Raw genomic sequence first — 27,282 nt, 5'->3', positions numbered from 1 at the left:
AATCGTTCGCGACAGGTCAAGCCCGCCTGTGTGACGCGCCAGCCACAGCCACGAGACTACAGCATCCAGCTGCACACGGAGCGAAACACACCCACCCACCATGGACGACGACATGTTCGACGTCTTCGAGGGCGGCCCGTCCAAGGCCACGGCGCCCAAGAAGAGCAAGAAGCGGCAGGCGAATGGCACCGTCAAGTCGCCCGAGCCGGTCCAGGACACGGCCATGGCCGAAGCACCCGCAGAGACAACCGAGGCGGCCCACGAGAACGGCACTGCGCAGACGCTGAAGAAGAAGCAGAAGCGCGATGCCGAGCCCGAGCCCATCGTTACCGACGACTTCGAGACGGAACAGTCGCGCGAGGTCGCCGCCGCCGCCGGGCTGCAGGCGCAGTCGCAAGAAGGCCAGGCCGTGGTGCTCTCGCATCAGGTCCGCCACCAGGTCGCTCTCCCGCCGGATTACGACTACGTCCCCATCTCCGAGCACAAAGCCCCAGCCGAGCCCGCGCGCACATGGCCTTTCACCCTGGATCCTTTCCAGCAGGTTTCCATCGCGTCGATACAGCGAAACGAGAGTGTTCTAGTCTCTGCGCATACCTCGGCCGGAAAGACCGTTGTGGCAGAATACGCCATTGCGCAATGTCTCAAGAACAACCAGCGAGTCATCTACACGAGTCCTATCAAGGCGCTCAGCAACCAAAAGTACCGAGAGTTCATGGCAGAGTTTGGCGACGTCGGCCTTATGACTGGTGATGTCACCATCAACCCCACTGCGACCTGTCTGGTCATGACGACTGAGGTATGTACAGGAAGAGTCTGCTAATGACATCCACTAATATCTGCAGATTCTCCGCTCCATGTTGTACAGGGGTTCCGAGATTATGCGCGAAGTAGCTTGGGTCGTATTCGACGAGGTCCACTACCTGCGCGACAAGTCGCGAGGCGTTGTCTGGGAAGAGACCATCATTCTGCTCCCCGACAAGGTCCGCTACGTCTTCCTCTCCGCCACCATTCCCAACGCCATGCAGTTCGCAGAATGGATCACCAAAACCCACAGCCAGCCGTGCCACGTCGTCTACACCGACTTCCGTCCGACGCCCTTGCAACACTATTTCTTCCCCGCCGGTGCCGAGGGCATACATCTCGTGGTAGACGAAAAGGGCGTATTCCGTGAAGAGAACTTCCAGAAGGCCATGTCGTCTATTGCCGACAAGGGTGGAAGTGAAGCCAAGGACTTCATGGCGAAACGCAAAGGCAAAGGCAAGGACAAAAAGACCAACACGGGTGGCAACAAGGACCAGACGGACATCTACAAGATTGTCAAGATGATCATGATCAAGAGCTACAACCCGGTCATTGTCTTCAGTTTCAGTAAGAGGGAATGCGAGAACTACGCACTGTCCATGAGCTCGCTAGCGTTCAACGACGACTCGGAAAAGGCCATGGTCACCAAGGTCTTCAACAGCGCCATAGAGATGCTTTCAGAGGAGGACCGACAACTACCCCAAATTCAACACATCCTTCCCCTGCTCCGAAGGGGTATTGGTGTTCACCACTCCGGACTGTTGCCTATCCTGAAGGAGACTATCGAGATTCTGTTCCAGGAGGGGCTGATCAAGGTGCTGTTCGCTACCGAGACATTCTCCATTGGATTGAACATGCCGGCCAAGACGGTCGTGTTTACCAGTGTGCGCAAGTTCGACGGAGTATCGCAGCGATGGGTCACGCCTTCCGAGTTCATCCAGATGTCTGGCCGAGCCGGTCGTCGTGGTCTCGATGACCGTGGTATTGTCATCATGATGATCGGCGAGCAGATGGAGCCGGCCGTGGCCAAGGAAATCGTCCGCGGTCAACAGGACAACCTCAACTCCGCTTTCCACCTGGGCTACAACATGATTCTCAACCTTATGCGCGTTGAGGGCATATCTCCCGAGTTTATGCTGGAGAGGTGTTTCTTCCAGTTCCAGAGCACAGCGGGTGTCTCCAATCTCGAGAAGCGTAAGTTTCTGCATGTAATTTCTGGGCACAATCACTAACAGTATCATAGAACTCGAAGAGCTTGAGCAAGAAAAAGCCAACACCAACATTGTCGACGAGCCGGCGATCAAGGACTACTACAATCTGCGGCAGCAACTGGACACACACACCAAGGACATGCGTGATGTGATTATGCAACCCAACTACTGCTTGCAGTTCTTGCAAGGTGGTCGGTTGGTAAGGATCAAGTTCAAAGACTACGACTTTGGCTGGGGCGCGGTTGTAGCGTACACTGCTCGCAAGGCCAATAAGGGAGAGGTTCTGCCGCCTCAAGAGTCGTACATTGTTGACGTGCTACTGCCGGTCAGCAGCGACACGAACTTTGTGCCTGCGGTTAACGATGGTCTGCCACCCGGTGTGCGACCACCTGTGGGTGGAGACAAGGGCAAGATGGAGGTTGTGCCTGTAGTCCTGAACTGCATCGAGTCGATTGGCCATCTCCGGGTTTTCCTGCCCAACGAGCTCAAGTCGACTGAGCAAAGGAACAACGTTCGCAAAGCGCTGAACGAGGTTAAGAAGCGCTTCCCCGATGGAATCGCCATTCTAGATCCCATTGAGAACATGAACATCAAGGACGACAGTTTCAAGAGGCTCCTAAGGGTAAGCTTTGTCATTACACGTGCATGTCTTTCTCTAACACGACGCAGAAAATCGAAGTCTTGGAGTCCCGCCTGCTCTCGAACCCTCTGCACAATTCGCCCAGATTACCCGAACTATACAGCCAATACGCGCAGAAGATTGCGATTGGTGAGAAGATCAAGAACATCCGGAAAGAGATTGCGAGCGCCCTATCGGTCATCCAACTCGACGAGCTGAAGAGCAGGAAACGTGTGTTACGGCGACTTGGCTTCATTGATGATGCGGACGTTGTTCAGCTCAAAGCCCGTGTTGCCTGCGAGATCAGCACTGGCGATGAGCTTGTGCTTAGCGAGCTGCTTTTTAATCGTTTCTTCAACGAGCTCACGCCAGAGCAGTGTGCTGCCTGTCTCAGCTGTTTCATCTTTGAGGAGAAGACGCAGGAAGTGCCGGCGCTCAAGGAAGAGCTCGCCAAGCCATATCGCGAGATCCAGCAGCAGGCTAGGGTCATTGCGAAGATGTCACAAGAGAGCAAGCTGACTGTCAACGAAGAAGAATACCTCAAGTCATTCAAGTATGAGCTGATGGAGGTCGTGTACGCCTGGTCCAAGGGTGCAACGTTTGCGGAGATTTGGTATGTTGCTTGGGTTGATGCGCATTGAACAACGACAACTAACGTTTGCAGCAAAATGACCGACGTGTACGAAGGAAGTCTCATCCGTCTCTTCAGGCGGCTGGAAGAACTGCTCCGACAAATAGCTCAAGCGTCGAAAGTCATGGGCAGCGAAGAGCTTGAACAAAAGTTTACGGCAGCACTGGAGCTCGTCCGGAGGGATCTGGTAGCAGCCCAGTCCCTGTATCTATAATGTGTGAAGCATGTCTTGTATATTACGGTGTTGACGGGAGTCCTTGATAGCATCATTGTTCGAGCAGGTAAGTATGGTACTCGCATGGCGTTCTCCTTTATGCGGTTGAATCGAAGCGCCACCAGACATGCCAATGTCTCAGGCGTACGCAAGGAGCCTTGGGCGCTGTGCATCTCTAAAGAGAGGCAAAGTGTGTGAGGGCGTCCTGGATAGAAATTCACTAGATCTGATACTGTGGGTTTGCACACCACGGTGGATGATCCCCCACGTACATACAACCTCTCAGATTTGCATGGTGGTATATGTGATGTCATGATGTAGCTAGTCTAGTGCCGCCGTAGTCGCAGCCCCTTACTTTTCCAACTGGCGGCCAAGCCATGTGAGAATACGAATGGGCAACTTTTTTTTTTTGGAATGAAGCAAAAGTGGCGAGAAAACTTAAACCACGACTCTGGATGAAAGCGAAAGCGTTGTGCCGGACAAAGTGTGGTGGTAAGTGACGCGATTGGCTACGTGCACGGACATTGTGGTTAGCATCTTCTTGGGCCTTCGTATGGCTCTGCTGTCTCCACCACGGCAACCACAACACACCTGACACCGCTCTACGGCCGACCCAACGAGAGAGCCTTGCTGTCTGCATCGTCCCCCAAGACATCGCTATCCGGCCCCCCAACAAAGCAGGCCTGCCATTTCACTGCGTTTGCGGGCCCTTCCTCGTCATGAGCGTACAGTACCAGACCTTCACGCCCCCTCATCTCTTGAACAACAACCGCCGCTCTCCCACCCGCAGCCGTAAGTCGACTCTTCTGCCCTCAACCGCTCAGCCCCATGTCAGCCGCTAACTCTGCTCCCTTTGCAGTCTTCGCCCCCTCGCCCGCCATGACGGGCCGCAAGCGGAAAGCCGAGGACGATGGCAGCGCCGGAGACGACGACCGCATGAGCAGCGCATCGCCATCCACATCGCCCGCCGTGCTCCCGCGACCTGCGCCGCGAGGCATGAAGCGCATGCGAACCAACATCTCAGGCCGGCCCCTCCCCCTGCCGCGCCTCCTCGAGACGCTCAGCCCCGACGAGATGCGCAACCTCCTGCAGTCCATCTGCCAGCGCCACCCGGACATCGGCAACGAGGTCGTCACAACCGCACCGCGCCCAAGCATACAATCCACACTAGAGGTTCTGTCAAAGTACGAGGCGGCGTTCCAGGCCGCCTTCCCCTTTGGCGGCCGTGCATCATCCGACTACGCATACAACCGCGTGCGGCAACAGCTCGACGAGCTGCTCGACTCACTCAAAGACTTCACACCTCACTTCCTTCCGCCGCACGAACACCAGCCCGCTACGTCGCTCGCCTTCCTCGACGGCGCCACCGAGATCATCCATCGCTTACCCAACTGGGATACTTATCAGCACAACCGACACAAGCAGGAGGCATACGAGGAAATGGCAAAAGCATGGGCCATAGTCATCCAGGAGGCAGCCAAAAAGGCCGGCGGAATACAGCTCCAATATGGCGGATGGGACCAGAAGATCGCGAAGCACAATGAGATTTCGGGCGGAAAAATGCAGGAAGCAGTCAACGAGCTACGTGGAGGTCTCGGCTGGATGGGCGCAGAGACGCCCAACTCTGCTGCAGGCGGGTCCAACGATGCCATGTCCATTCGCCAACAGCTGTTGAGTGGAAACTATGGAACTGGCTCTCCCGCAAGCATAGGCGCCTGGTAGATCGACCGCCAGGGCCTTCCCAACATCACCTCGCATCCATCACAGCATTACTACCATGGCGATCTTCCAACAATTACGGCCTAGTCCATACCCGCGAATGATACCATTGCATGGAGGCATATTCCCATGATAACGACTGCATAGCGTTTCCTTTGGTTTTTGTTCACGTACAACAGCATCTGGCGGGCGGATATCATTGCACTGGCGTACCGGCTGCGAATCATTACAAGACCCAAACCTTGATCTTTGTGCCCTGTTTCGCCATTTGGCGTAATGTTTTGTCATTATTGCAATTCATGTACCCGGCTTGGGCTACTGTGCGACGGATTGCACTCTTATTTTACTTTGTTTCGGGGCGAAGGAATGGTGTTCGGTACTGCAAGAGCATCGGGAAGTGGACGGTACATGGACTGGTGGAAACCCTTATCGGAGTATGGAGAAGAATAGACTTTTTGTATATACGCTGACCGGGCTTTCGCATGTGACTCTTCAAAGACTTTGGCAATGCTGGCTACATCCCCTAGGCTATCTGCGGTTCGACTGCCTGATAGCTTGCGCTCAGTCTCGAACTGTCGAGCCGTCGAGTTGTCGGGCTGTCGAGAAACGTGGTTCTGGACACATATATGAATCATATATGGTCATTGGCTATGGTGGCGATGGTGATTCAGTAATTGGGAGTCGCTCATCGTTGTCGAGCTGTCGAGCTGTGAGAAGCTCTTTCCATAAGACTCAATATTGAGCCCACTCACGTTGCACAGCGCTAAGGCGCTGTCTCACAGCCCCAGTAATAATCACCACCCTTGCCCTGAGGACTCACTTCAGCACTCCTCACCGCTCCCTCTCACCCTCATCCAAATTCTCAACGCGCTTGAGCTTGTCCTTCTCAGAATCTCTGTTGTCAGCCTCTGTGCTAACAGATACAAAAACCATGGCGATCACTACGGACTACCCCGGAATCAAGGTCGAAGTTCGTGTTGACCAAGTCGCTCTACAGGAATACGACGACGACGAGGCGGAGAGCTCGACAAATACGATGTCGAAGTACATCGAGGCCACTTCCGGATCAGAATTTGACATTCGCTTTGAGATAACTCCCAAGTGGCCAGATCATTCAGTTTCATTTACTTCTTATATAGATGGGCTGTCCGTCCAAAGTTACCTCGTGCGACAGGATCGTTTTATGGGCGCTAGCCACGAGGCGTTGATCGCAGGCCCAACTCATACAAAGAACGGGCAGTGGTTCATATCCAAATTCGCCTTCTCCGCCCTCAAAATCGGTATTCAGGCTGCACATTAATCTTTCGCTCGATCTGACCTTGTCCCAGATGATTCTGACTTTCGTTCCGCTGAAGACCAACTCATGGAGGACCTGAAAGAGATGGGGGAGATTAAGATCCATGGCTTCTTCGTCAAGAACGTTCGCAATTCTAGTAATCAGGAGGCGCCTGCGGTGAGTACCTCAGATTTTGGCAACATACCAGAGAAGGCTCTAAAGGGCAAGGCCTTGTCCCATGAAACAACGTAAGGATACACTTAAAGGGCTCGCAATATATACTAACCCATTGTAGTCTGCGCGCTCCAGAAGCAACATCTGAGCTTACGTACCTGACATTTGACTACGTGAATACACGTCGCGAGCCCTTTATCACTTTCAAGTTCAAGTACCGCTCCAAGGGTAATATGATCTAATCCTGGACTCAGTGCTTCACGCAGCTGACGGATACAGCTGCACTTCAGTCCCTTCTCATCATCTCCCGCGATCCCAGTCCGGTACCGCTCGAAGATCGCGACGTCGATACTCTTACTCTAGAAGAGACCCGCGAACTCCTTCGGCGCCAGCGCGAACGAGGAGATGCCGCTCCAACCGTCAAGCGGGAAAGACTCAAGCGAGAACGAAGCAGCACCGTTGTCATGGAGGATCAAGATAATGACGACGTCTCGTTCGTATGCGCTAAGCGTAGGAGACATTTCGTTGCACTCAACGAGGACGGTGTCGAGATCGTTGATTTGACTTAGGCTGCGGCCTGAAGATGCTGCATAACAAGCGAGATTTGCTAGTATGTGGTGTTTCTTGCCTTGTATTACACTTATGTATTGTGAATGGCGTTCTGAGTCTATAGGTGCATAAGATAGCAGAAGTATTTCTGGTGAGTGCGATTCTATCATACCTCCAAGTATAATATTCTCTTTCCAACATCTTCTTTGATCCGCATCTTTCTGATCGATATATACTTCTCTCACTTACTTGATCAGTTTGGAAATCTCGGGTGAGTGCGATTCATCTAACTTCTCTTTTAGCTTTTACATTGCAGTCACGACTCTCTTCCACTTCGCACTCAATCGAAAACCATGGCTTTCGCAAGCGGTATCCCAGGCCTTGAGGTCACTGTTGAGGTTGACTCCACAGCGCTGCCAGAACACGAGTACGTGGGCGTCGAGGAAGACGAGGTTACGACGTCAATTACCAAATACATCGAAGCGCCACCAGCTACCGACTTCTCCGTTCGCTATCTCTATCGTCCTCCATTCACACCTCCTTTAGCGATCCAAATGGACATTGTACTGGATGGCAATTATGTGCAAGCTCCGTTCATAGAGTGGGGTAGTAAGGAAGACTGCGAGGGATATCTATGCTCGAGATCTACTTCGTCCAATGGCGGGCATAGCTTCACTCAAGGCTTCCAGTTCGCTGAGCTCAGAACTAGTAAGCTCTCACTCATCGGCATTCTCCTTAATGTTGGCTGACTATGAACAGATGAGACCAACACCCCAATTACCAAAGAAATTGCGGACCGGTTGTCACCTGTCGGTCGTATAGTGCTTTACTTCTACTTCATCGAGCATCTAGAGGCAGTGAAACCAGCCGATGTGCCTCGGCTTGCGAACAACGAGTTTGATTCTCTCAGTGAGAAGGCGCTGCACAAAGCAGCTGCTGCACAGGGCGACGAGTTGTCTCATCACACTAGGTATGTTCGTTACACTCAACATCATGAAGTGTCTGCGCTGACAGTGTCAATAGCCTCGATATACCTGTACAGCGTGACACCGTCACTTACAACGAAGTGAAGACTACCGGGAATGAACCTTTCGCGACCTTCACTTTCCTATACAGGTCCATTGGTCAGTCACAAGGATGCCAGACCAAGTCATCCCGTTCACTAATCAACGTTCAGATGCGCTCAAGTCTATTGGTGTCATCCCGCGTACTCCAAGCCCATCAGTGGATCCAGAGTCCGAGGATGAGGACAAAGACCCAGAAGACATGACTGAAGAAGAGATGAGGACGGAGCTCAAGCGCATGCGTGTAAGTGATAGAATATCACAGGTACGATCATGCATTCATGACTGACTATTCACAGGAAAAGAGGCAAGAAGCGACTAGGATTAAGCGCGAACGCGAGGAAGAAAGCCAGGTTCGTGATGCCACCCTCGTAGGTGACGATGAAGTTCAGTGGGTCCGTAGTCAGCCAACAGAACGGTGCGTGAAGAAGATACGCCGCCTCCCTGGGGCTGAAGATGAGGTGGTAGCCTTAGATGGTTGAGTGTTTCACTCAATCAGGTCGATGGATGTCGGCCAATATGTTGAGCTTGGTGCTTGTGACTGTGCGCGAGCGTCAGAGTTGGGGTAACGCTAGTAAGACAGTCAGTTGATCTTCTTTACGTCATTTTTGTCATAGTTCTCAGATCTATCATAGTTTTATGCTTTCATCCATCCCAGTCTCCATTGAGTGGGGCGTGTGGTCTTCGCGCTAAGGCCGGGATCACTGGAAGAGAAGGAGCGATGAATCTAGGTAGCATGCCCACATCACACCAGTTTCGTAACGCGCTGAAGATGAAAGCCCTCGAAACTATTGACTCTCACCTGCCTATACTCGCCTTCACCTCGGCTTCCATCCTCCAATGCCGACATCTTCATTTGAGGTGAAGGCTCCTCCACTAGAACACACGTCCAAGACATCTTTCGCAACCGTACTGCTACCACAGACATCGTTCTATCTTCATTGTTCGTCTTCTTTGCTGTCCTATATTCGTACCTGGTGCCATGGCAATCGTCAATGAAGTTCCAGGGCTCGAGGTTCAGATCCACATCAACGGAAACCCACTTCGAGAATACATTGATCGCCACACAGCCGTGTCAGAGGCTATATCGGAAAGCTACGTCGAAGCGCATTCAGACTCAACCTTCGAAATCCACTACTCTTTCAGAGCGCCATTCCCTATCGACCGCCCTGTATGCATGATCGTCACAATGGACGGCAAGGACGTCGACGAACCCCTTATTCGTCCTGATGAGTTGTACGAGCCAGAAGGTCACGTCAGTTCTGGCCCCATCTCGAACAACGGAGGAAATTGGTTGACAAAGCCATATCGCTTCTCGCCACTTGATATCAGTAGGGGTTCCTTGCTTCTTGCAATACAACAGAATGCTGATACATATACAGGAGAATACAATGAAGTGCCCATAGCAGAAGATTTGCAGAACAAGATACGGCCCATTGGTATCATCACTTGCGAGTTCTACTTCCTTAACGACGTAAAACGGAATCCGAAGACCAGCTTCGCACATAAAGAGCTTGAGAAGCTGCATACAGTCAACGAGAAGGCTATCAAGGGCGAGTCGTTGTCGCATCAGGCAATGTAGGTATAATTCGCGCTCAACATCAAGACGAACTGACATAATTGCAGTCTTGGAGATACGGAGCCCACGGAAGAGATCGAGTACTACGATGCCGAGTATGCCGACGGAGGGGAACCATTCGCAACATTCCACTTTTACTATCGCTCACTCGGTAAGATTTAACCGCAAAGTAGAGCTTTAGGAGACTAACGACATAGCTCGTAGCCGCACTCAAGGATCTACACATCGTCGAACGTACGCCCGATCCAGTCGAAGTCCTCGATAGCGATGACACAGTTCTCGGCCAATTGAACAGAGAACAATTGGAAGCCATCGTGCGGCGCTTCAGGGCAAGATACCCGTTACTGTATATCTGAATCTCACGCACTGACATGAACTAGGAGCAAGAAGAGACCCGTGTACGCATGAAGCGCGAGTTATCCGACACCTCGACCGTAGCAGGCGAAGATCATGAGTTCGGTAGCCGGAGTGGAATATGCGACGACGACTTTATCGAATTACGTTCGGTCGATCTGCGCAAGAAGAGGAAGCAGCAACGCGTCAGACAGATACCCACTGATGAGACAAAAGTCATTGAGCTGGATTGAGCTATGTGAAGGAGAATTAACAGCGGTATTGCAAAGATACTGGCGCGTTTGGGTCAACCAAGTTATACCTCACAGTGATCTTCATGAGGACCAGTGTGAAATATGCAGCTACGTACAGTGAAGCAAGGTGTTTGTGAACAAAAAGTTTATCACGATACAATACAGTGAAACTGAACAGCATCATGCCTGCGTCTTGTCACTAGCACATCTATTAATCAACGGAAGACCATTGTGACCACTAACTCTTCAATCTTTCCTAATTAAACGTGTATATTTACCCGCCTTCTCAGTAAATGTAATCTCTGGGTATTCAAATAGGTCTGATTAAGGCTACGAAGATGCCGTTCACCAACCAAACTAACATGCCCGCCAGCAGTTCTGCTAGGACGTCAACACCTCCCATCGAAATTACAGGAACTCAAGAAGCTAGCGGATCCACCAACACCCATCAAGACATCCCGCCTCTCCCCAATGTCGATCTTCTCACGATCCAGACCGCTTTTCAAAACAAACTCGTCACAGCTGCTGGGCTGACCTCCATCTTCCTTACTCGTACCTGTGAATTAAACCCCCAGTTTCACGCCCTGGCAGAAGTCAATCCAGACGCTACATCCACGGCCCACCTCCTTGATGTTGAGAGACTAACAAATGGTGCTCGAGGCCCGCTACACGGTGTGCCCATTCTCTTGAAAGACAACATGCCCACTCTCGACGCCACGTCCACAACATGTGGCAGTGTTGCATTGTTAGACGCCAGACCATCTGAAGAAGCCGAAGTTGTGACAGCGGCACGGAAAGTGGGAGCTATAATCCTGGGCAAAGGGAACATGGCTGAGTGGGCGGGCTTCCGGTCTACGAGTGGATGTTCGGGGTGGAGTGCCAGAGGAGGTCAGACCAAAGGCATCTACTACCCCGGAATGAAGGCCAGCGGAAGTTCGGGCGGCTGTGCTGTAGCAGTTGCAGCGGGCATGTGCTTCGCAGCCTTGGGGACAGAGACATGCTACTCGATTGTGTCTCCAGCCGAGAAATCCGGTATCGTAGGCTTCAAGCCTACCCGCGGTCTTCTTTCTTCAAAGGGACTAATTTGCGCATCTGAAAGACTCGACACTGTAGGCGTACTTACGCGAACGGTATCAGACGCATCATGCTTCCTTCTTGGTCTTGTCCAACAAAGCGACCACCTCCCTTCGCCAACCAAACAGAAGCTAGAACAACATCTACGCAGTGCATGTTCAAGCGCCGATCTACACAGCATCCGCATCGGCGTCCCCCATGATCTCAGCGAACTGCAAAACCTGCCTAGGTGTAGAAAGAAAGCATTTGAAAAGGTGCTTACGCTGTTAGAAGGCGCAGGCGCTACCATTGTCCACGACTTCCGGATTCCCGGTGCTTCGGCTTGGGAAGCTCTTCCATCAGAAGCCAAGTGCGTTATTTTGGACACGGACATGAAGGTCGCGATAAACTCGTACCTGTCCTCCCTCGCCACCAATCCTAACAAAATCTACAATCTTCAAGATCTCATCGCCTTTACAAAAGCTCATCCAGCAGAGGAATATCCGCGCCGGAATGTCGAAGGCCTCGAGAGGGTGGAAGCCTCCGGCCTGAACGGGCTACTCTACAAGGCCATGTTGGCAAAAGATGGATACTACACAGGAGAAGGCGGCATCGAAGCAGCTTTGTGTAGGAATAGGTGTGACGTTATGATTCTACCTACCTTGAGCGTCACCATGCAAAGCTTTGCTGCAAAAGCAGGGAGTCCGGTAATGAGCTTACCGATAGGGGTGTTTCCGAAAGATACGCCGGTAGAGAAGGATTCTAGGAATGGCTTGATCAATGTTGCGCCTGGTATACCATTCTCAGCATACATATTCGGAAGAGCGACCAAGGATGAGGATGTACTCAAAGTGGGATACGTGCTGGAGCACTTGACCAAGACTATGAATACGTTGGTGCCGTACTTGGATGTGATGAAACGGCAACCATAATAGTAGTACATATGGGAATCTGTTCACGAAACGACTTGTAGTATGCTGTGTTTGTTAGCGAGCATCACTTCAGTCAATGGACCTGTCTGTAGCATTCCATACTATCATATTGAACGGTGTTTATCCAGTCATGCTATGTGTCTGGCAGATCATGTGCTCTACCTGCAGCGTGGCCCCATATCATGTGTACGAAGCCTACTCAGTCCAGCAAGATGACTTCGTCGTTGCTGGTTGGGAAGCAACGTCGCTTCGCGGCCCTCTCCTCAACCATCTCCACGTCTCCGTCATCACCATCGTCGTCAGCACGATCGCGCTTGCGTGTCACGGCCTCTTCCTGTTTGAGCTATAGTATCCGGTAAGCTTCTGTCTAGATAATGGAGGCTGAACGAGACTTACGTAGATCTTGTTCACTTCCTCCTCTGTGACGACGTCCTTGACAGGAGCTGAACTCGATGACCAGGGGAGGACAGCGAGGGACTTTAGAGCAGCTGCGGAGCGGTACCGGAACTCGATGACGGCGAACGGGCGACCTTCTCCGTCGACGTAGTCAGCCTCCATGAACTTGACAGGAGCGATGCGCTCCAGCGGGTCGAGGCTTGCAGGCCTGTCAGCGGATGGTAGAAAGCTAGCTTTGCAATACGTACGTAGTCTTGTGCGAGACGGATGAGCCTTTCAAAGCCTTCTCGGGGACCTTGTCGTACTGATACATCGACGGCACATCCTTGCATCCACCCGCCATGCGTACATTGGTGACGTGGTAGAATGCTATGGAAATGGTGCCGGTGTGTGCCAGTTGTTCCTGTAGCTCTTGGTCGATGGCGTGCCTCTCATCGTCTAGACGTGTTAGACATGTGGCAGGAATACTGAGTGGGTAGACTTACAAGTGTCGAGAGAGGCAAAGCGGAAGCGCTGGCCCACGTACTTGTGGCCTGCTTTTGCGCTGCTGGCATTGACGAGCCTCGAGATACCGTAGTCCTGGTAGTTGCGCTTATCGAAGATAAACTTACGCATGTCCACGCCGTCGATGCTGACTATGGCCTTGATGCTGTAGTATTTGAAGAGGTAGCCGGGGATGGAGTAGCTGACGCTAAACTGCTCGCCTGCTTGAGACTCGATGTAGGCTCTCTGCGTTTGAAGATTAGCATCCTCACGGTCATACAGTTCCTTCACAGCGACATTGTCTACAAGGACAGACGCCTTGAGCTTGGGGAAGAGGGGGTGCGGGGCCATGACAAAGAGATTCTTGGGGATGGAGATTGAGAGCAGGTGAGGATTGCTACTTGACACGCTTTGTCTACAAACAATGGTTGTTGTGGGCAGGAGCAGTGTGAGTACGTAAGCAGCATACAGGCGAGGCAGGCACGAGGCAACAACGCCCTCACCGCTCACCTCATTGACTTCCACAGCCCTTGATCTATTGTACGTTGTTCTTCATCGTCATCGCTATCGACGCATGCTTTTTTTGTCCTGGACGCGCAAGGCGCCGAAGACATGGTGAACCATGTGGGCTGCACGTGCCGCATTATCAGGCCTGTATTTGACACCAAAGTAGATCCTAGGACACTTACAGTAGTCGTTGGTTGAAAAGAAACACAGAGTCTGGATTGTCGAGATGCATCTGACAGGCCGAAAGAGAATTGAAATCGCACAGTTATGAAATAACAGACTGTATGTGAGACATGGAAAATGGCTTGATATGAGGCGTGTCAATTGTTGCCATGAAATTACTCCAGCTCTCTTACTTTCAAGCCTTGTGACCATGACTCAGTCCAGCAATCATTATCGCCAACGACAGAAGAATCTTTCTGGCTCTAGCCCGAACTCCGATGATAATGCAACGCCTTGGGTTGAACGGATTCGTGAAAGGAGTGTTTCGTAAAAGTTCGTGAATGTGTCGTAGATGTCGTATCGTATCAGGATCTCATCCTCATCATGGTGCCGTCTTCTCCTCTGGTATCGGTTCGTTCAGTCGTGCTTCTCTTGATTTCCTTCGGAGGCGTGCTTGAAGGGAGAACATCACCAGTATTGTCAGCGCATTCACAAGCATGACAATCTGCAACCATTTTACAGTTACCTAATAACATGTCAGTGGGTGGTTCGCGACATGATGCGGGCGACTGACTGCTTCGGTGCAAGCTATGCTGGTATTGTCACGGTCTCCCCTTGGCACGAAGCCTGGCTGATAATTGCAAGCTGCCATCTCGCGTGTGCAGTACTGGTTCGTGTTCAGTTTGCCACTCATCATCAACCTCTCGGAACTGCAGCCCCACTCGTTGTCGCCTCGCTCAGTATAGTGGAGCACGACAGCTGAAAGAGCCGTGGCAGATCCGGCAACCGTGGTAACCACAATACTAAGCATCCAAAAGCGACGTGTGCTCTGAGGGCTGTCAGTCTCGTCCAATCATGTCAACCCCAAAGATACGCACAATGTTGTACTGCGAGTCCATATCTGGTTTGCGCAGCGTACTCCAGGCGATAAGAGCCACGACAGCAGCCGTCAAGTTCAGACATCCGGAAACGATAGTCGCATCTGTCGGAGCCTCCTTGAAGTAAACGATCGTGTCATCTGTCTCGTATTGCTGTAGTCGGTCGTTGAAGCTGCTTGTTACTACATTGACACCTCGCGGTATGACCCAGTCTGTAAGGATCCAGTAATGCGTTGTCAACGCTACCGAGACAAGGGATATAAGGAAGAAGAAAATCGACGGCACCAGGATAAGTTTTAGGATCTTGTCATATTGTAGCATGTTGACGTGCAGGAGTCGGTCCAACGCTGTTGCAGGACGTCGCAAGAGATGACGGGGTTCCAAAAAGCGAAACAGCAGCCCGCAGATACACGGGCATGACCTACTTCAAATAAGGCGCAACACTCGTCCGTTTCCTGCTGCACCGTTCCAGCGACCAGGCGGGTGTCTAAAAGCTTGTCCGGGTCTCGGCGCGCATCATGACCCGCCTTCGGCATCCCTCTGCCATGTCAGACATCATTAGGCTGCGCTACGCTTGATCCGCATCATAGACCCCATGCCTTGAACGACTGGATGTGATGAGAGTCTCTCGTTTTGTATGACTGTAAGTCAGAGCTTTCCAAGGTTGCGCTGCTTTCGCTGTAGAGATGCCTGATGTCTTCGCCGTACCCACTCAGATAAGTAGCGCGTCAGCCACGCGCGGCGGGCTTCACCGCACAAACGGCAATGACCCCGAGGCCTTGGTCGACTGGAAAATCGCGCTTGATGTTTATTTCGTTGGTCGCCTATCTGGGCGTGAAGAAGATCTGGTTTTGATTGGCAACGTTTGAAAGTCATAGCTCTGGTTGGGGTTGAACAACGTCATCAAACCCCTGTGAGGAAACAGCCGGCATCTGTGGACAGTATTGCCAAGACTTACGTGCTTTTCCATTTGCCGTTGAACCCGACACCATACCTCTTGCAAGCATACATCACCATTCTTGGTTCGACGCCAAACGCAGGTACGAAGCGGGGAAACTAGGGTGGCTGGTACTGCTAGCCTCCTACAGCCTTCGCGTTGCGGATTTACGCTGTAGGTAAGGCGCGCTTCGCTGCCTCCGGGGCGATATTGCATCAACGAACCGACATGATCGGTGTCGCATTATCGCTTTCGTTTATTTCAGAACACATGAACACGGCTTATGGATCTAGCTCTTACATCTGGTCAGCAGCTCACGGCTTTTGTCATCCGTTTGCTTCCAATGACCAGTCTGGCCGGACTCGACAAGCAACACAGCCGGGCCAGTACCACTCAGGCTTCCGCGCGCTGACGGGATTCCGATACACATACCACGTTCTTTGAATCTCAAGCCACTAGATGACTCGGCCGCTCCCACCACGAAACGTACTCTCCCCTTCTCCGACATAAGCTATAGTGAGGTCAGGCGGATAGATCTTTGTCCATGCAGGAGGATCGGGCCGGATCGAATTCTGTGGAGTCGCCCATGCTCCATCCACTTTTCCGGGACGATGACTGTCAGTAGAACTCGTCTGTCGCGACATCTGATCACCTCGTCTGGTCAACGTAGTAGCCATGAGCAAGCATCGAATTCTGAACATCGTCTCCATCGTTCAACTTCTGATCCTGGCTCCCAGTCGCCCGAAGTTCCCGTTGGAAGGTTCAGGGTCTCCCACTGCCGGCGGTATCGGTAGTCCAGACCCTTCGGCTGTGGAATGATACAAAACGATCGAGATTATCTTGCCGTTGACATTACGCCAACCCTCTCGCACTCACCCTCGTACATGTTGTAGTAATCTAGTAACCATGTACGCCACCTATTCTCCGTCAAGATATATTGGTTTTCATCTTCTCCACCCTGAACTCGTGTTTTCCCCTCTCCGTTGACCCGGAACAGGATGCCGTTCCAGCGTCCTTTCACGCTCTTCACGTCAATGATCAGGCTATAAACAAGGGTCTTAACAATCAGTGTACTAGAAGACATCGAAGCCAGGCCATTCATGTTATCGAAATCGTTGCGCAGCCATGTTTCGATTGATGCCAGACAATGGACGGTCACGTGCCCTAGACGAGGGTGCTTTTGTTATGGAAGAGTCGAGAGATGCAATACCATTGCCCGTACTGCGCGAAGCAGGACAACTGCCTTTGGACGTTTTTGACATGTCGCACAAATTGGACACGCGCCACTCCGCGAGCGAGGGCACTCGTATCGAGTACGACGTCGACGAAAACTGCGCTAACGTGGAAAAAGGGACGTAGAAAGATGGAGATGAACATGAAGAGCATTACAGTCTTACATGTTCTGTTGCTCCGCTGCTTGTCAAAAACGACGGTTGAATCATGTCCTAGGATCCCGCATGCTCATGGAAACTTGTTACCATCGCATATGATCATTGGTATTGATGCCCGGGCTATTTTCTAGCTGCCAGAATACCAACGAAGCAGGCAGGCATGCCGACTGGGCATTGTACATTCCTCAAACCCCCTGGACGTCTGAACTCAGCTTATAGCTCGCAGTCACAAGAGAGTCGTCTCAGTTGGAACCCTCATATAAACAAGGACTACACAGTGACAAAGTCATTCGTTTCGCGCCTCTAGCATAGCTTAGTTGGAGATCGAAGAGTTCCCCAATATGCTCAAGTGCTCGAAAGTTGAAGGCCATATTGGCGAACATGATCAGCTTGGCTTCATGCCGGACTTTACGACAGATGTGAAGGGCCATGACGTGTAGCCCCTGATGGCCCATCGAGGGATAACATGGATAGTCCGTGACGCGAAGATGCCTTTGTATATGCGGTTTCGAAGTTCTGCAAATAGGCGCAGCAGCACGGATGAGAGAGCTCGTTTTGTGCGGTACTTGGATTACCGCATCACCATCGCCACCATAGCCCAAGAACCATATATGATTCATATATGGCTCAACAACCCCCAGTCTTGTGCGGTACTTGGGCCAACATTAGAAAGTTGAGAGAATTGGTCGAGACAGCTTACGTCGAATCGCAGTCTCGAGGGTTGACTTGATTTTGCCGGATATCGTCTCGGTCGGCCATCATTTTTGAAGCGGTTAAGCCTGTGTGGGACCGTGAGGGCAGGTGGGGGGTAATAGACAGGGTTGAGCCGCATCGAGAGGCAGCAAGAAATAGTCAGTCCCCTGAACTGCGAACCGCAGTAGCGTCACTGGGTAGCACATTCGCCACGCGCACATCCTATATTGACTTCGAACAGCACCAATCACCATGTGGAAGGGGTGGGTCATTGCGATCATATCTGAATGACCGGTCGCGGATCTAGGCACCATACTGTCGACCTCAAGGTCTCCTATCTTCTCAGCTAGTTCAACACATCCTGGTTCACCACGCATCACAATCATGAAGAAGAATACTAGGAATTTAGGAACAAGAGGCTTTCAGTGGATTACAACAGATCTCCGATTTCAAATGAGTGTGTACGTAAAAAGGAATGTATATACAAGAATAGTTGAAGTGACTCTCTCCTAAGCGATAGCGGACTCTGTCAGAATCGCTTAGATCTTTCCGTAACCAGCAGTCTGCACGACGTTCTTAGCGCTCTCAGCAGTGCCGGCACTGGCAATGTTCTTGCCCTTCATGTTAGCGAGGATGCCGGTATCAGAGCCAGCCATGACGCCAGAGGCACCGTAAGCGTTGAGCTGGCAGTTGCGGCCCATGGCGGCCGCGCAGGGAGCGCCGTTGGAGGGGGTAGCGAAAACGCGACCAGGGAGACCAGCCTGAGCAGCCAGCACGACGTTCTGGAAAACGTTACCCTCAGCAATGATCTGGGCGCCAGCGTCGGCCTCGAAAGCGTGCTTGTTGATGTCGTAGAAGTAGTTGTTGACGGCGTGGAGAAGGGTGTTGCCAGCGACCTTGGGGGAGCGACCGGAGGAGTGGTGGATGTAGTTGCCCTTGAGGGTGACCATGTCGTTGCTGCCAGTGAAGTACATGCCCCAGTAGTGGTGGTTATCGCAGGTAGCAGACCAGGAGGTGACGCCGTTGATATCGTTGTTGGTGATGGAAACACGGCCGGAAGATTGGGTACCGAGGACAATGTGCTGGCGGCCGATGAGGTCGGTGGTGACGTGATCAATCCAGATCATGTCGGCGTTGTTAATGGTGATGGCATCACCACCCCAAACGTATTGAGGGTTGATCCCGGTGAAACGAACGTTCTGGATGATGATGTTCTTGACGCCGCTAACCATGCGGATACCCTTGCCCTTGATGATACCCTTGTTACCCTGTCCGATCAAGGACTTGTTGGAATTGACAGTGATGCCAAGCACTCCAGCCTTGTCGTAGGTGATTCTGGGGACATCGGGTGCGTCAGGCTGTTCCCTATCGCACCAGGTGTTCAAGTTGATGGCGATCTGGCAACTGGGGGCAGTTCCCCATGGGCTGCAACCGGGGGAGGTAACCTTACCCTCAGAGCCAGTGAAGTCGAAAGTCTTGGTGAGGACAATGACACGGGGAGAAGAGTCGCCGAGGTAGCTGATGAGCTGCGCATTAGTGGTGGGATAGACGGGCGCTGCGTTGCCACCACCAGTGACACCTGGACAATGTTAGATTCAAGCCACAACTGGACATGTCACAAGACATACCCTTGGCAAAACCCTCAGCGGCGCCCTTGACGGCGTCAGCAGCGCTGACACCAGATGCGAAAGCCGCAACAACGGCGGTGAAGAGAGAGTACTTCATAGTGAAAGGTTATCGAGTTAAAGATGAAGAATGGTTAGCAAGCACAGTTTGCTGAAACGAATGACAAGTGATGAAAGAGTGAATGAGTGAAAGACGATAGAAGCTGGGTGACTTGATATTCGGTGGCTGATCTCATGTCTTTATATCTCGTAGGATTCTTGGCTGGTGTTTGAATTCACGGTCCACCTACTCTACGGAGATTTATTCTTTTCAGGCAATCACATGGCCCATTTGGCGCCGTTCATCACCGACTGCGGTGGATGCCGGGCATTTCCAGGTGTTACCAGGAGCGTGGCGCTGATGCAGCCCTGTCTGGAAGGGGCGGAAGATAACTTTGACCGGCTGAGAGTCATGAACAGGTCAACAGTGCGTAGTTTGGCGTTGATGCGCTCAGGGAAGAGTTGCTTAACCGTTGTTTGCAAACAGGGTAGCGTTGCAGATGTAGCTTCACAAGGAGTCTAGTCCCGACCGTCCCGCTGTTGCTGTTGCTGTTTCATGTCAACATGACAGGGCAGCCGCTAGGTCCACACAAGTCATGCCCGGGTCGTGGTTGGAAACAATTTAATTGAGCTTATCCGACACAAGATGACAGGATTTCTCCCTTGTTGGAAGCAGGAGACTTGGCCTGTGGCTCATGAGGCTGTGCTCTGCGATGCTGTAGGATTTATTCTTCCGATAGGTGAAATCCATAAGTTTTAAACAGGTTGGTCCGAGAACGCAAGGCTGACGAGAAAGTGTGATGAACAAGAACGTGACAGGTGATTAATTGGAGGACGCAAATTGATACCGTTGCTCCAGTTGTGCATTCCAATGCCTGGAGTAGTAACGTACCCAGCTGGTGCCATTAGCTGCCATCTGTCGCATGCAGGTGAACCGCGATAACGCAATCCATTCCCGCAGCTGTCAGAAAGGCGGAGGCGTAAAGTTTGTAGTCTTTAAGTTTACCTAGGTACTTCCCGTATGACAGAACAGGTGGTGGGAGACAAGATGGCACCGAACAGAAGACACTGTGGTGGTAGGCTAATATTTTGTGACTACCTAGGCCGCTAGCGAGGATCTTACTTTGTGGGTCTTGTTTACGTGAGACCTCTGGAGATGGACGAACTCGGCGTTTCTACTTACAATATATTGGCCCAAGACCACAGTAGATGGATGGGCATGAGGCGTGATAGGGGTGGTGGCGACACTAGCGCGTTTTACTTACGCCTAGAGCCGCTAGAGGACCAACACGTGGTTGTGCATGACGCTTTGCTTACCTTGGTACTTTTCAATAGCTAGTCACAACAACGAAATGCAGCGGCTTAAAGCCCAAATCCCTCCACTGCCAGACTGCATAACCCAATTACACAGCTCAACGGCATCTAATCGCTGTGTTGCAAGGCCGGCGCGCGACCTCCTGGATGTGGCACCAACCATACAGCAGTAGTCGAAGCTATGAGAGGCAGAGTAACCACGACCGTGCAGCACCGAAATACAGTAGCCAAGTTCCTCGGGATTACCAGGATACCCATCTTTCCTCAGACTGCATCTCCTCGCCCACCGATTCGAGCTCGGGCTACATCACCCACCGCCGTGGATCTTATGAGGATTCCCCTCCCAATTACAACCAATATGTAAACCGGGTCATGGATTACGACTACACTACTCAGACCAGGCGGAGCAGGGATGGGAACGGATCCTCGCAGCTGCGCCCGGGCTACCAGCCACGACCGTCTCGCCGGCCACACAGGGCTCGATCTCAAGATTCAGACTACATAGCACAGGATTCCCAGTCTGACGATGACTACATAGCGTCACCTGAGCTGAAGAGAGATGTTTGGGCTGACCGTACATCGAGCTACGATGACCGGTACAGCGACAATTCGCCCAGGGAAAGTTCACCGATCCGCAATTCTTCGTTGGGGCATAGCAGTGAAAGTCCACCCTCAGACTATGCTGAGCACCATGAAAAGCGAAACACGCAGAAAATCAAGGCAGGCTGGGGTAGCAGCGACTATGACACGCCAAGCCTACAGTTGCACCCTCAAGAGCGTGAAAACTATCGTGAAGCAAAGCAATTTCTGGAACGCTACACCAAGCTGCACGCTTATACTGCGGATCGGTCTGACACACAATCCTATAATTCCGGCGATAGTAGCCCAGCATATCGCCAAGATGAATCTTACGAGCAATATCCAGGCCCTCGACGAGATGGCGAAGATTACTACGCGCCAAGTCGAGACAATTACCGAGAAAGGCACCATGGACAAAGTACTCGTTCGCATGCTGCGAACAACCATTACCACCGGCCCGGGGAGGAGTACGACGAGTACGACCAGCGTAACCGGTTTGGATCTCGCTCAGGGAATCGAGAACCCCAATTCAATCGGCCTAGTCCATCCTACCCAGACGCTGAAGACCAGTACACGAGTACCTTTTCAGCTCCTCATCCCTCAAGACATGCAGACCGCTCCCTGAACCGGTCTGGCCCCGTATACTCAGACGGCAAGGACATGGCTCACACCACTGCATACTCTGACATAGCTTCTCGACCCAGTACCTCGCATTCCGACCGCTTGTCCCGCGTACCCACAGCCGTTGACTCGGAAGACTATTCCACACCGCCCCCTGCAGTGCCCACGCCACCTTTACTTGGACGGCAACGGCGGCAGAGCGGCAGTGACTATGGTCTTATGCCTGGCGCATGGGGAAGCAGGAGTAGGAGTAGAAGTAGGAGTGCATATGGGTCTGAGAGGAGCGCAAGGAGTAGGAGTCCCTACACGCCCCCTAGACGGAACAACCACACCAGGAGAAGAAGGATGGTTGGGAGCTATATGAGTGACAGTGATGATAACGGGGTAGGGGAGGGTGATGATTACCTCCCGAGCGACAGCGACGATGATCGCATCAGCGTGGATGGCGGGGGGCAGAGCGATGTTTGTGAGAATGATAGTTGGCATGGCCGAGATGCAGGAGGGTATACGAGTGAAGGGGTTGAGAGTGGTGTTGCTGGAGGTGCGTCTTACCGTGGAAGGTGGTAACGGGAGAACAAATGCACAAAGGTGAGGATATGAATTCTGAGTGAAGGACGTAGAAGGGAAATAACTTGGTAATATCGTTGTCTCGCAGACTCTTTTCTGATGTGCAGTGAGATGATACTGCTACCGTGGCGTTAACATCTTTCCGGAAGTTTATCGTATACACATCGGTATGGCAATCCTTGCTCGTAGTCGGGTGATTCGGGCCACCTGTCTCTTCGGTATGGTACACTGTTCTCTTACTCGGCTCTCCTTCTCTGCTTCTATGCACTAGCCGTCGCCTCGGTCGCATCAGGAACGCCCGCCTCAGCCAGAATCTCTGCTGGCTTGAGTTCGGCGGTTGACATGGGCCCCGCAGGCCACGGCTTCCCCCTCGCATCTTGAACGCGGATAATCTGGTTCTTCGGTCCCGGGACGCAACCTGCGCGCAGTGTCAGTATCTGATTGCTCTGGTTCGCTTCGTTTTCCTTACCATTGACGACAACAATGCCATTCTGCTCGTCGACCTGCAACACCCTCAAGTTCTTGACAGTCACGCTCTCATTACCCATGTTTCCCGGCATACGCTTGCCAGGCAGCACACGAGAACCTGAACCCTGGGAGCCTCCAGCTGAACCCATACCGCGATGCATGAGCGATTGACCGTGGGACGCTGGTTGACCACCAAAACCGTGTCGTTTCATGCCCTGAACACAACAACTGTCAGTCCCCGTTCCAACCACCACTCGTATGCCGTGTCCAACTTACACCAGCGAATCCCATTCCCCTGCTTATCGCCTTGACATCCACCCATTGTCCTTTTGTGAACCATCCTGCGCCAACCATTTCCCCAATACCAACGCCTAGCCCTGCCTCGTCCCTGACCTTGAACTCAACAACCCACCTCTTCGGACTCACCCCCGCACCCGCAAAATGTCCCAACATGGGCCTGCTGACATTCCGCGCTTCTTTCTGTCCAGCACCAATCTGCACGGCCCAGTAACCGTTCTTGTCTCTCCGTTTGTGCGCGACGACTTCATTGCGGTCAAGTTGTAGTACGGTGCATGCTGTGCGCTTCCCTGTTTCGGGGTCGTAGATGGATGTCATGCCCTTTTTGAGCGCGAGAAGACCCGTCCGCAGGGGTGTGCTGTGGGCTTTTCGCTCGAGCGCTGCGGTAGATGTGCTGGTGAGGGCTTCTCGGGCGGGATGGTGTGCGAAGCGGTCGGGTTTGGGTGTGAAAGTGGATTTGATGGTTCGGATCGATGTGTATGCGATGGCGGGTCTTGAGGATATTTGATGCGCATTCTGCTGGAGGACGCAGCGCGCTGATAAAGGAACTAGAAAGGATGGCGGTAAGAGGCCCCAATTGAGGGGAGCTTTGGGTGGCATCGTGGTTATAGTATGGTGACGTTGGGTATGCGGCGCTGGTTGTTCGCCGCGGATATTTTGACATTCCCGGCTTTGGAGTTCAGAATACCGCACGGACCACATCACGCACGTGTAGCCGCGTTCACAGGCACGCTTCAAGCTAGGCTCAAAGTATCCTAGCAGCTCATCGTCGGGTGTCTGAGACCCAACCTTGCTGAAAGCAGGCCTCGTCTCAAAATCAAATGCTGCTAGGATCCCAAGTGTCTGTTTTAGGAGATGTTATGTTTTTTTGTAGCTTTTAGAGCAGAGCCATGTCCAGCAAGCAAGGTACCGAGATACAAGGAGACTATACAAGTCAGATACCACCCGTTATCCACGTCCACCTATATATCATTTGTATCTCTCTTCCCAACAAAAAAAGCAAGAAAACTTTAGCAATGGGTATCCTCCAGGCTGTAGAAACGCCGTTAACTCCTGCACCACACAGTGGCGCGTTATGTGACATGCAAGACCCATATCGAATAGGTTAGATACCTCACGCATATCTCATACATTGTGAAATGTTCTGGAAGATTGCGAGAACACGAGGTGATTGCTGTACTGAGTATCTCAGTTGGGTAGGATGATCGCTGGATTTCCATGAGCGACGCAGTTGGGAGGCAAAGACTATGCAAGGTCAGTATGCGTGTTTCCGAGTCATTGCGGAAATGGAAAACTTACGCGAGACACGACAGAACCAGGACGCACTATGGTGTTGGGCCCGATGTGAACCCCAGCCTCTATCACGCAGTTGTCGCCAATGTACACGTTTTCTCCAATGTGTACTTCTTGCGCAACCTCGGTGCCGTTGCTGCCTTTTAATGATTTGTTGTCGGTGGGTGTCTTCAAAGTCTGTATTGTGACCCGAGCCCCAATCTTACAGTTCCTTCCGATAGATATTCTCGCAGAGTCATGGAGATGGCAATCAGCACCGATGACAACATTTTCGCCCATACTAAGGTGGTAGCCGTAGTCACAAGCAAAAGGCGTAGCGACATGACAATTAGGACCCATGTGAATCTCGATTTGCTTTCCTTCGCGATGCCGGCTCGCATTCAGAATCTGCTTGAAGAAGTGGTCGACCGTTGTGCTCGACAAAACGTTGGAGGGATTTGCTTTGCTGCTGTTAAAGATGGACTGGGCTTGCGTACTAAGATGTCGTTCGTGCATTAGGGTCTTGTCAAAGGGGTTGAATGGCTCCCCCGCTAGCATCTTATCTTTTTCAGATCTGTACGGCATTGAAGAGGACTCGGCAAAGCGCGTCGGTGATCGCGTAGGTGGCAAGGATGTTGGCGGTGGTGGAGGAGGCGGCGGGCGAGGATGCTGCTGTGCCACATGTAGCTGTTGGACAGGCTTGGCGACCCTGCAGATGCGTAAGCTGATGATGACTGAGTGCATTTTTAATTTGAGCATGCATGAAAGATGCCGTCTATCGCCGAAAGCCTTGTCTCACTACTCGACGTGCATCAAACTATAGGGAAGATACTTACATGGTGGTGGCAGGCACAGCGGTATTGATGGCGAGGTGGTTGGTGGTTGGTGGAGCATGGTGGTAGCCACGGGAGGTATGGTGAGGCTGCTGTTGCTGTTGAGATAGCGGTTGGTGGTCGTGGGTGGAGGGTCTCTCGTAGTGGTTTGTCGTAGGTTGCATGTACTGTGCTGGGGGCGGCGGGGCCTCTGGCTGGTAAGCCGCTCGAGCTGGTGGTGGTGCAGGATCACTCCAGGACGATTTCCAAGGCTTGCGCTCAGTACCGTTGCTTGGATGCATCTCGGGCGGCGGGTAAGGGGTTTCACTGCTTTGAAGCGGTCCACAGTGGGGCGTGTGTTTTTCTTGACAAGTTGGACACGACGTATAAGCAGCGTACTTCTCCTTGGCTAGTATGGCAGGCGGCTTAGCAGGCCCATTCTTTGGCCAAGGTACTTTGTTGGCATAGCCCTCACAAACGAAACCGCCTCGCGTGCAGTTGTTGCCTGTCGAGGGTCAGATGTCGTCAGACTTGGAAGGCGTTTTTGAACATACACTCTGGTTTGGCCTCATCGCACTTCTTCTTCCTCCTTCTGCAGGTCCCGCAACCAGTCTTGGTGCGGTTGGCAAATTGCTAAAAAAGTTAGTCTAGCAGCGGGGGTGGACCAAGAAAACATACCCGTTTCCGCTTTTTGAGCTCGACTTGTACGCCAGCACGTGTGAACTCGGCCTCCTCAATCATGTCGCGTGACTCGGGCGACAAAGCACTGTTGCGGGAAGGCTCTGCAGGACGTGGCTCACGGGGATGGAAATGATGGGTCGCATGAGGCAGTTCACGGGGCTCGGTTTGCCAGCGGCGTTCAGCATCTGGACGACCTAACGGGGGCAAACTTGGCAACTGAGGAGTTTCCATGCTCATGGTCGTGTTGCGGTGGAGAGGCTGGTAGGGAGGGGGAAGCTGTCTGGGGCCAGCAGTCGTCTGGTCAGGACTGTGGTGACCATAGGCGTCTTCGTTGGATCCAGAACGCCTCCTCTTGTTTGGGTTTTCAGGAGACGATCTTGTCTTGTCAGAGCTGTTGGGAGACTTGTCTCCGCTGCTAACAGTTGACGAGCTGGAATCGCTGTCTGGAGAGTGACGGTTGGGCTCAGGGTCTGGAGAGGTCGGACTCCAGGCAGAAGATTTAGCGGCAACGGATGGCTTTTGCTCGTCGGGTGGACTCAGAGACAAGCGGCCATTAACGGACGTGAAGGCGGGGCCATGGGGAGCGGAATTAAATGCGGGCATATGCAGTGCGGTCGACATGTCCAGGGCTGGACGGGTGGAGGGATGATGAATGGATGGATGGTTCACAGAGTCAAGTCGAATCTACGGTCGAGTATGGGCAGCGTGTCCAGCCACCATAATCCCGTCGGGCAGTGTGGATGGGCTTGCTGGAGCTGGATTCAAGTGTGCAGGACAAAGATGCCGGGGATGCAGTCTGTGGTTACACTGTAGGCGTACTCGACACCAGATGAGTTTGACGGTCAGGGCAGGCCAGGTACCGTGCAGGCGTGACGACGGGTGGGCAGAGGCGAGTCTGTGCTCTGCGGTGTAGTGGGTAGTGGGTAGTGGTCGGGTCGTGGTGTAGTCGGGCGAGGATGCGATGCCAGCGAAGCCGCCTCTCCACGGCGGGGACTGTATATGGCGGGAAGACGGTCTGGCGGGAAGACTGTATATGGCGCGACGAATGTGGGAGGGGCGACCCGACGACGCCAGACGCTGGCCACGGGTGAGCAACAGGATTCAACGGAGGGGAGGGCGGCTGTTCGCTCCTTCTGCTGGCGCACACATGG

General features: G+C 52.5%; 9 protein-coding genes across 9 annotated transcripts; 4 read left to right on the top strand and 5 right to left on the bottom strand.

The window, feature by feature from the left end:
• Positions 1 to 5: 5 nt before the first annotated feature.
• Positions 6 to 3,747, top strand: ACET3X_003938 (uncharacterized protein). The gene is made up of 5 exons (XM_069450088.1): positions 6 to 796; positions 843 to 1,995; positions 2,045 to 2,634; positions 2,682 to 3,244; positions 3,296 to 3,747. The coding sequence occupies exons 1-5, from the start codon at positions 101 to 103 to the stop codon at positions 3,474 to 3,476; spliced, it is 3,183 nt and encodes a 1,060-aa protein (XP_069307916.1). The 5' UTR covers positions 6 to 100; the 3' UTR covers positions 3,477 to 3,747.
• Positions 3,748 to 4,027: 280 nt separating this feature from the next.
• Positions 4,028 to 5,662, top strand: ACET3X_003937 (uncharacterized protein). The gene is made up of 2 exons (XM_069450087.1): positions 4,028 to 4,268; positions 4,336 to 5,662. Exons 1-2 carry the CDS (start codon positions 4,196 to 4,198, stop codon positions 5,196 to 5,198), a joined length of 936 nt encoding a protein of 311 aa, XP_069307915.1. The 5' UTR covers positions 4,028 to 4,195; the 3' UTR covers positions 5,199 to 5,662.
• A 464-nt stretch (positions 5,663 to 6,126) lies between these two features.
• Positions 6,127 to 7,214, top strand: ACET3X_003936 (uncharacterized protein; the record flags this gene model as incomplete). Its single annotated transcript, XM_069450086.1, has 4 exons — positions 6,127 to 6,475; positions 6,524 to 6,719; positions 6,767 to 6,873; positions 6,925 to 7,214. The coding sequence occupies 4 exons, from the start codon at positions 6,127 to 6,129 to the stop codon at positions 7,212 to 7,214; spliced, it is 942 nt and encodes a 313-aa protein (XP_069307914.1).
• A 333-nt stretch (positions 7,215 to 7,547) lies between these two features.
• On the top strand, positions 7,548 to 10,424 carry ACET3X_003935 (uncharacterized protein; the record flags this gene model as incomplete). Its single annotated transcript, XM_069450085.1, has 10 exons — positions 7,548 to 7,902; positions 7,954 to 8,164; positions 8,218 to 8,318; positions 8,372 to 8,502; positions 8,558 to 8,676; positions 9,183 to 9,589; positions 9,641 to 9,836; positions 9,885 to 9,988; positions 10,042 to 10,166; positions 10,218 to 10,424. The coding sequence occupies 10 exons, from the start codon at positions 7,548 to 7,550 to the stop codon at positions 10,422 to 10,424; spliced, it is 1,956 nt and encodes a 651-aa protein (XP_069307913.1).
• A 2,184-nt stretch (positions 10,425 to 12,608) lies between these two features.
• On the bottom strand, positions 12,609 to 13,639 carry ACET3X_003934 (uncharacterized protein; the record flags this gene model as incomplete). The annotated part of the gene is made up of 4 exons (XM_069450084.1): positions 12,609 to 12,752; positions 12,806 to 13,004; positions 13,054 to 13,243; positions 13,291 to 13,639. 4 exons carry the CDS (start codon positions 13,637 to 13,639, stop codon positions 12,609 to 12,611), a joined length of 882 nt encoding a protein of 293 aa, XP_069307912.1.
• A 700-nt stretch (positions 13,640 to 14,339) lies between these two features.
• Positions 14,340 to 15,156, bottom strand: ACET3X_003933 (uncharacterized protein; the record flags this gene model as incomplete). The annotated part of the gene is made up of 3 exons (XM_069450083.1): positions 14,340 to 14,483; positions 14,532 to 14,786; positions 14,836 to 15,156. 3 exons carry the CDS (start codon positions 15,154 to 15,156, stop codon positions 14,340 to 14,342), a joined length of 720 nt encoding a protein of 239 aa, XP_069307911.1.
• A 3,239-nt stretch (positions 15,157 to 18,395) lies between these two features.
• On the bottom strand, positions 18,396 to 19,581 carry ACET3X_003932 (uncharacterized protein; the record flags this gene model as incomplete). The annotated part of the gene is made up of 2 exons (XM_069450081.1): positions 18,396 to 19,435; positions 19,485 to 19,581. The coding sequence occupies 2 exons, from the start codon at positions 19,579 to 19,581 to the stop codon at positions 18,396 to 18,398; spliced, it is 1,137 nt and encodes a 378-aa protein (XP_069307910.1).
• A 3,280-nt stretch (positions 19,582 to 22,861) lies between these two features.
• Positions 22,862 to 23,966, bottom strand: ACET3X_003931 (mitochondrial 54S ribosomal protein uL3m; the record flags this gene model as incomplete). Its single annotated transcript, XM_069450080.1, has 3 exons — positions 22,862 to 23,019; positions 23,071 to 23,284; positions 23,346 to 23,966. The coding sequence occupies 3 exons, from the start codon at positions 23,964 to 23,966 to the stop codon at positions 22,862 to 22,864; spliced, it is 993 nt and encodes a 330-aa protein (XP_069307909.1).
• A 588-nt stretch (positions 23,967 to 24,554) lies between these two features.
• ACET3X_003930 (uncharacterized protein) lies at positions 24,555 to 26,752 on the bottom strand (the record flags this gene model as incomplete). The annotated part of the gene is made up of 5 exons (XM_069450079.1): positions 24,555 to 24,611; positions 24,666 to 25,347; positions 25,475 to 25,955; positions 26,005 to 26,083; positions 26,129 to 26,752. The coding sequence occupies 5 exons, from the start codon at positions 26,750 to 26,752 to the stop codon at positions 24,555 to 24,557; spliced, it is 1,923 nt and encodes a 640-aa protein (XP_069307908.1).
• Positions 26,753 to 27,282: the final 530 nt, after the last annotated feature.

The sequence above is a fragment of the Alternaria dauci genome, chromosome 3 (assembly GCF_042100115.1).
Source record: "Alternaria dauci strain A2016 chromosome 3, whole genome shotgun sequence".
Lineage (NCBI taxonomy): Eukaryota > Fungi > Ascomycota > Dothideomycetes > Pleosporales > Pleosporaceae > Alternaria > Alternaria dauci.
The sequence above is the reverse complement of the archived record's forward strand: the minus strand, read 5'-3'. Positions and strand labels throughout refer to the sequence as shown.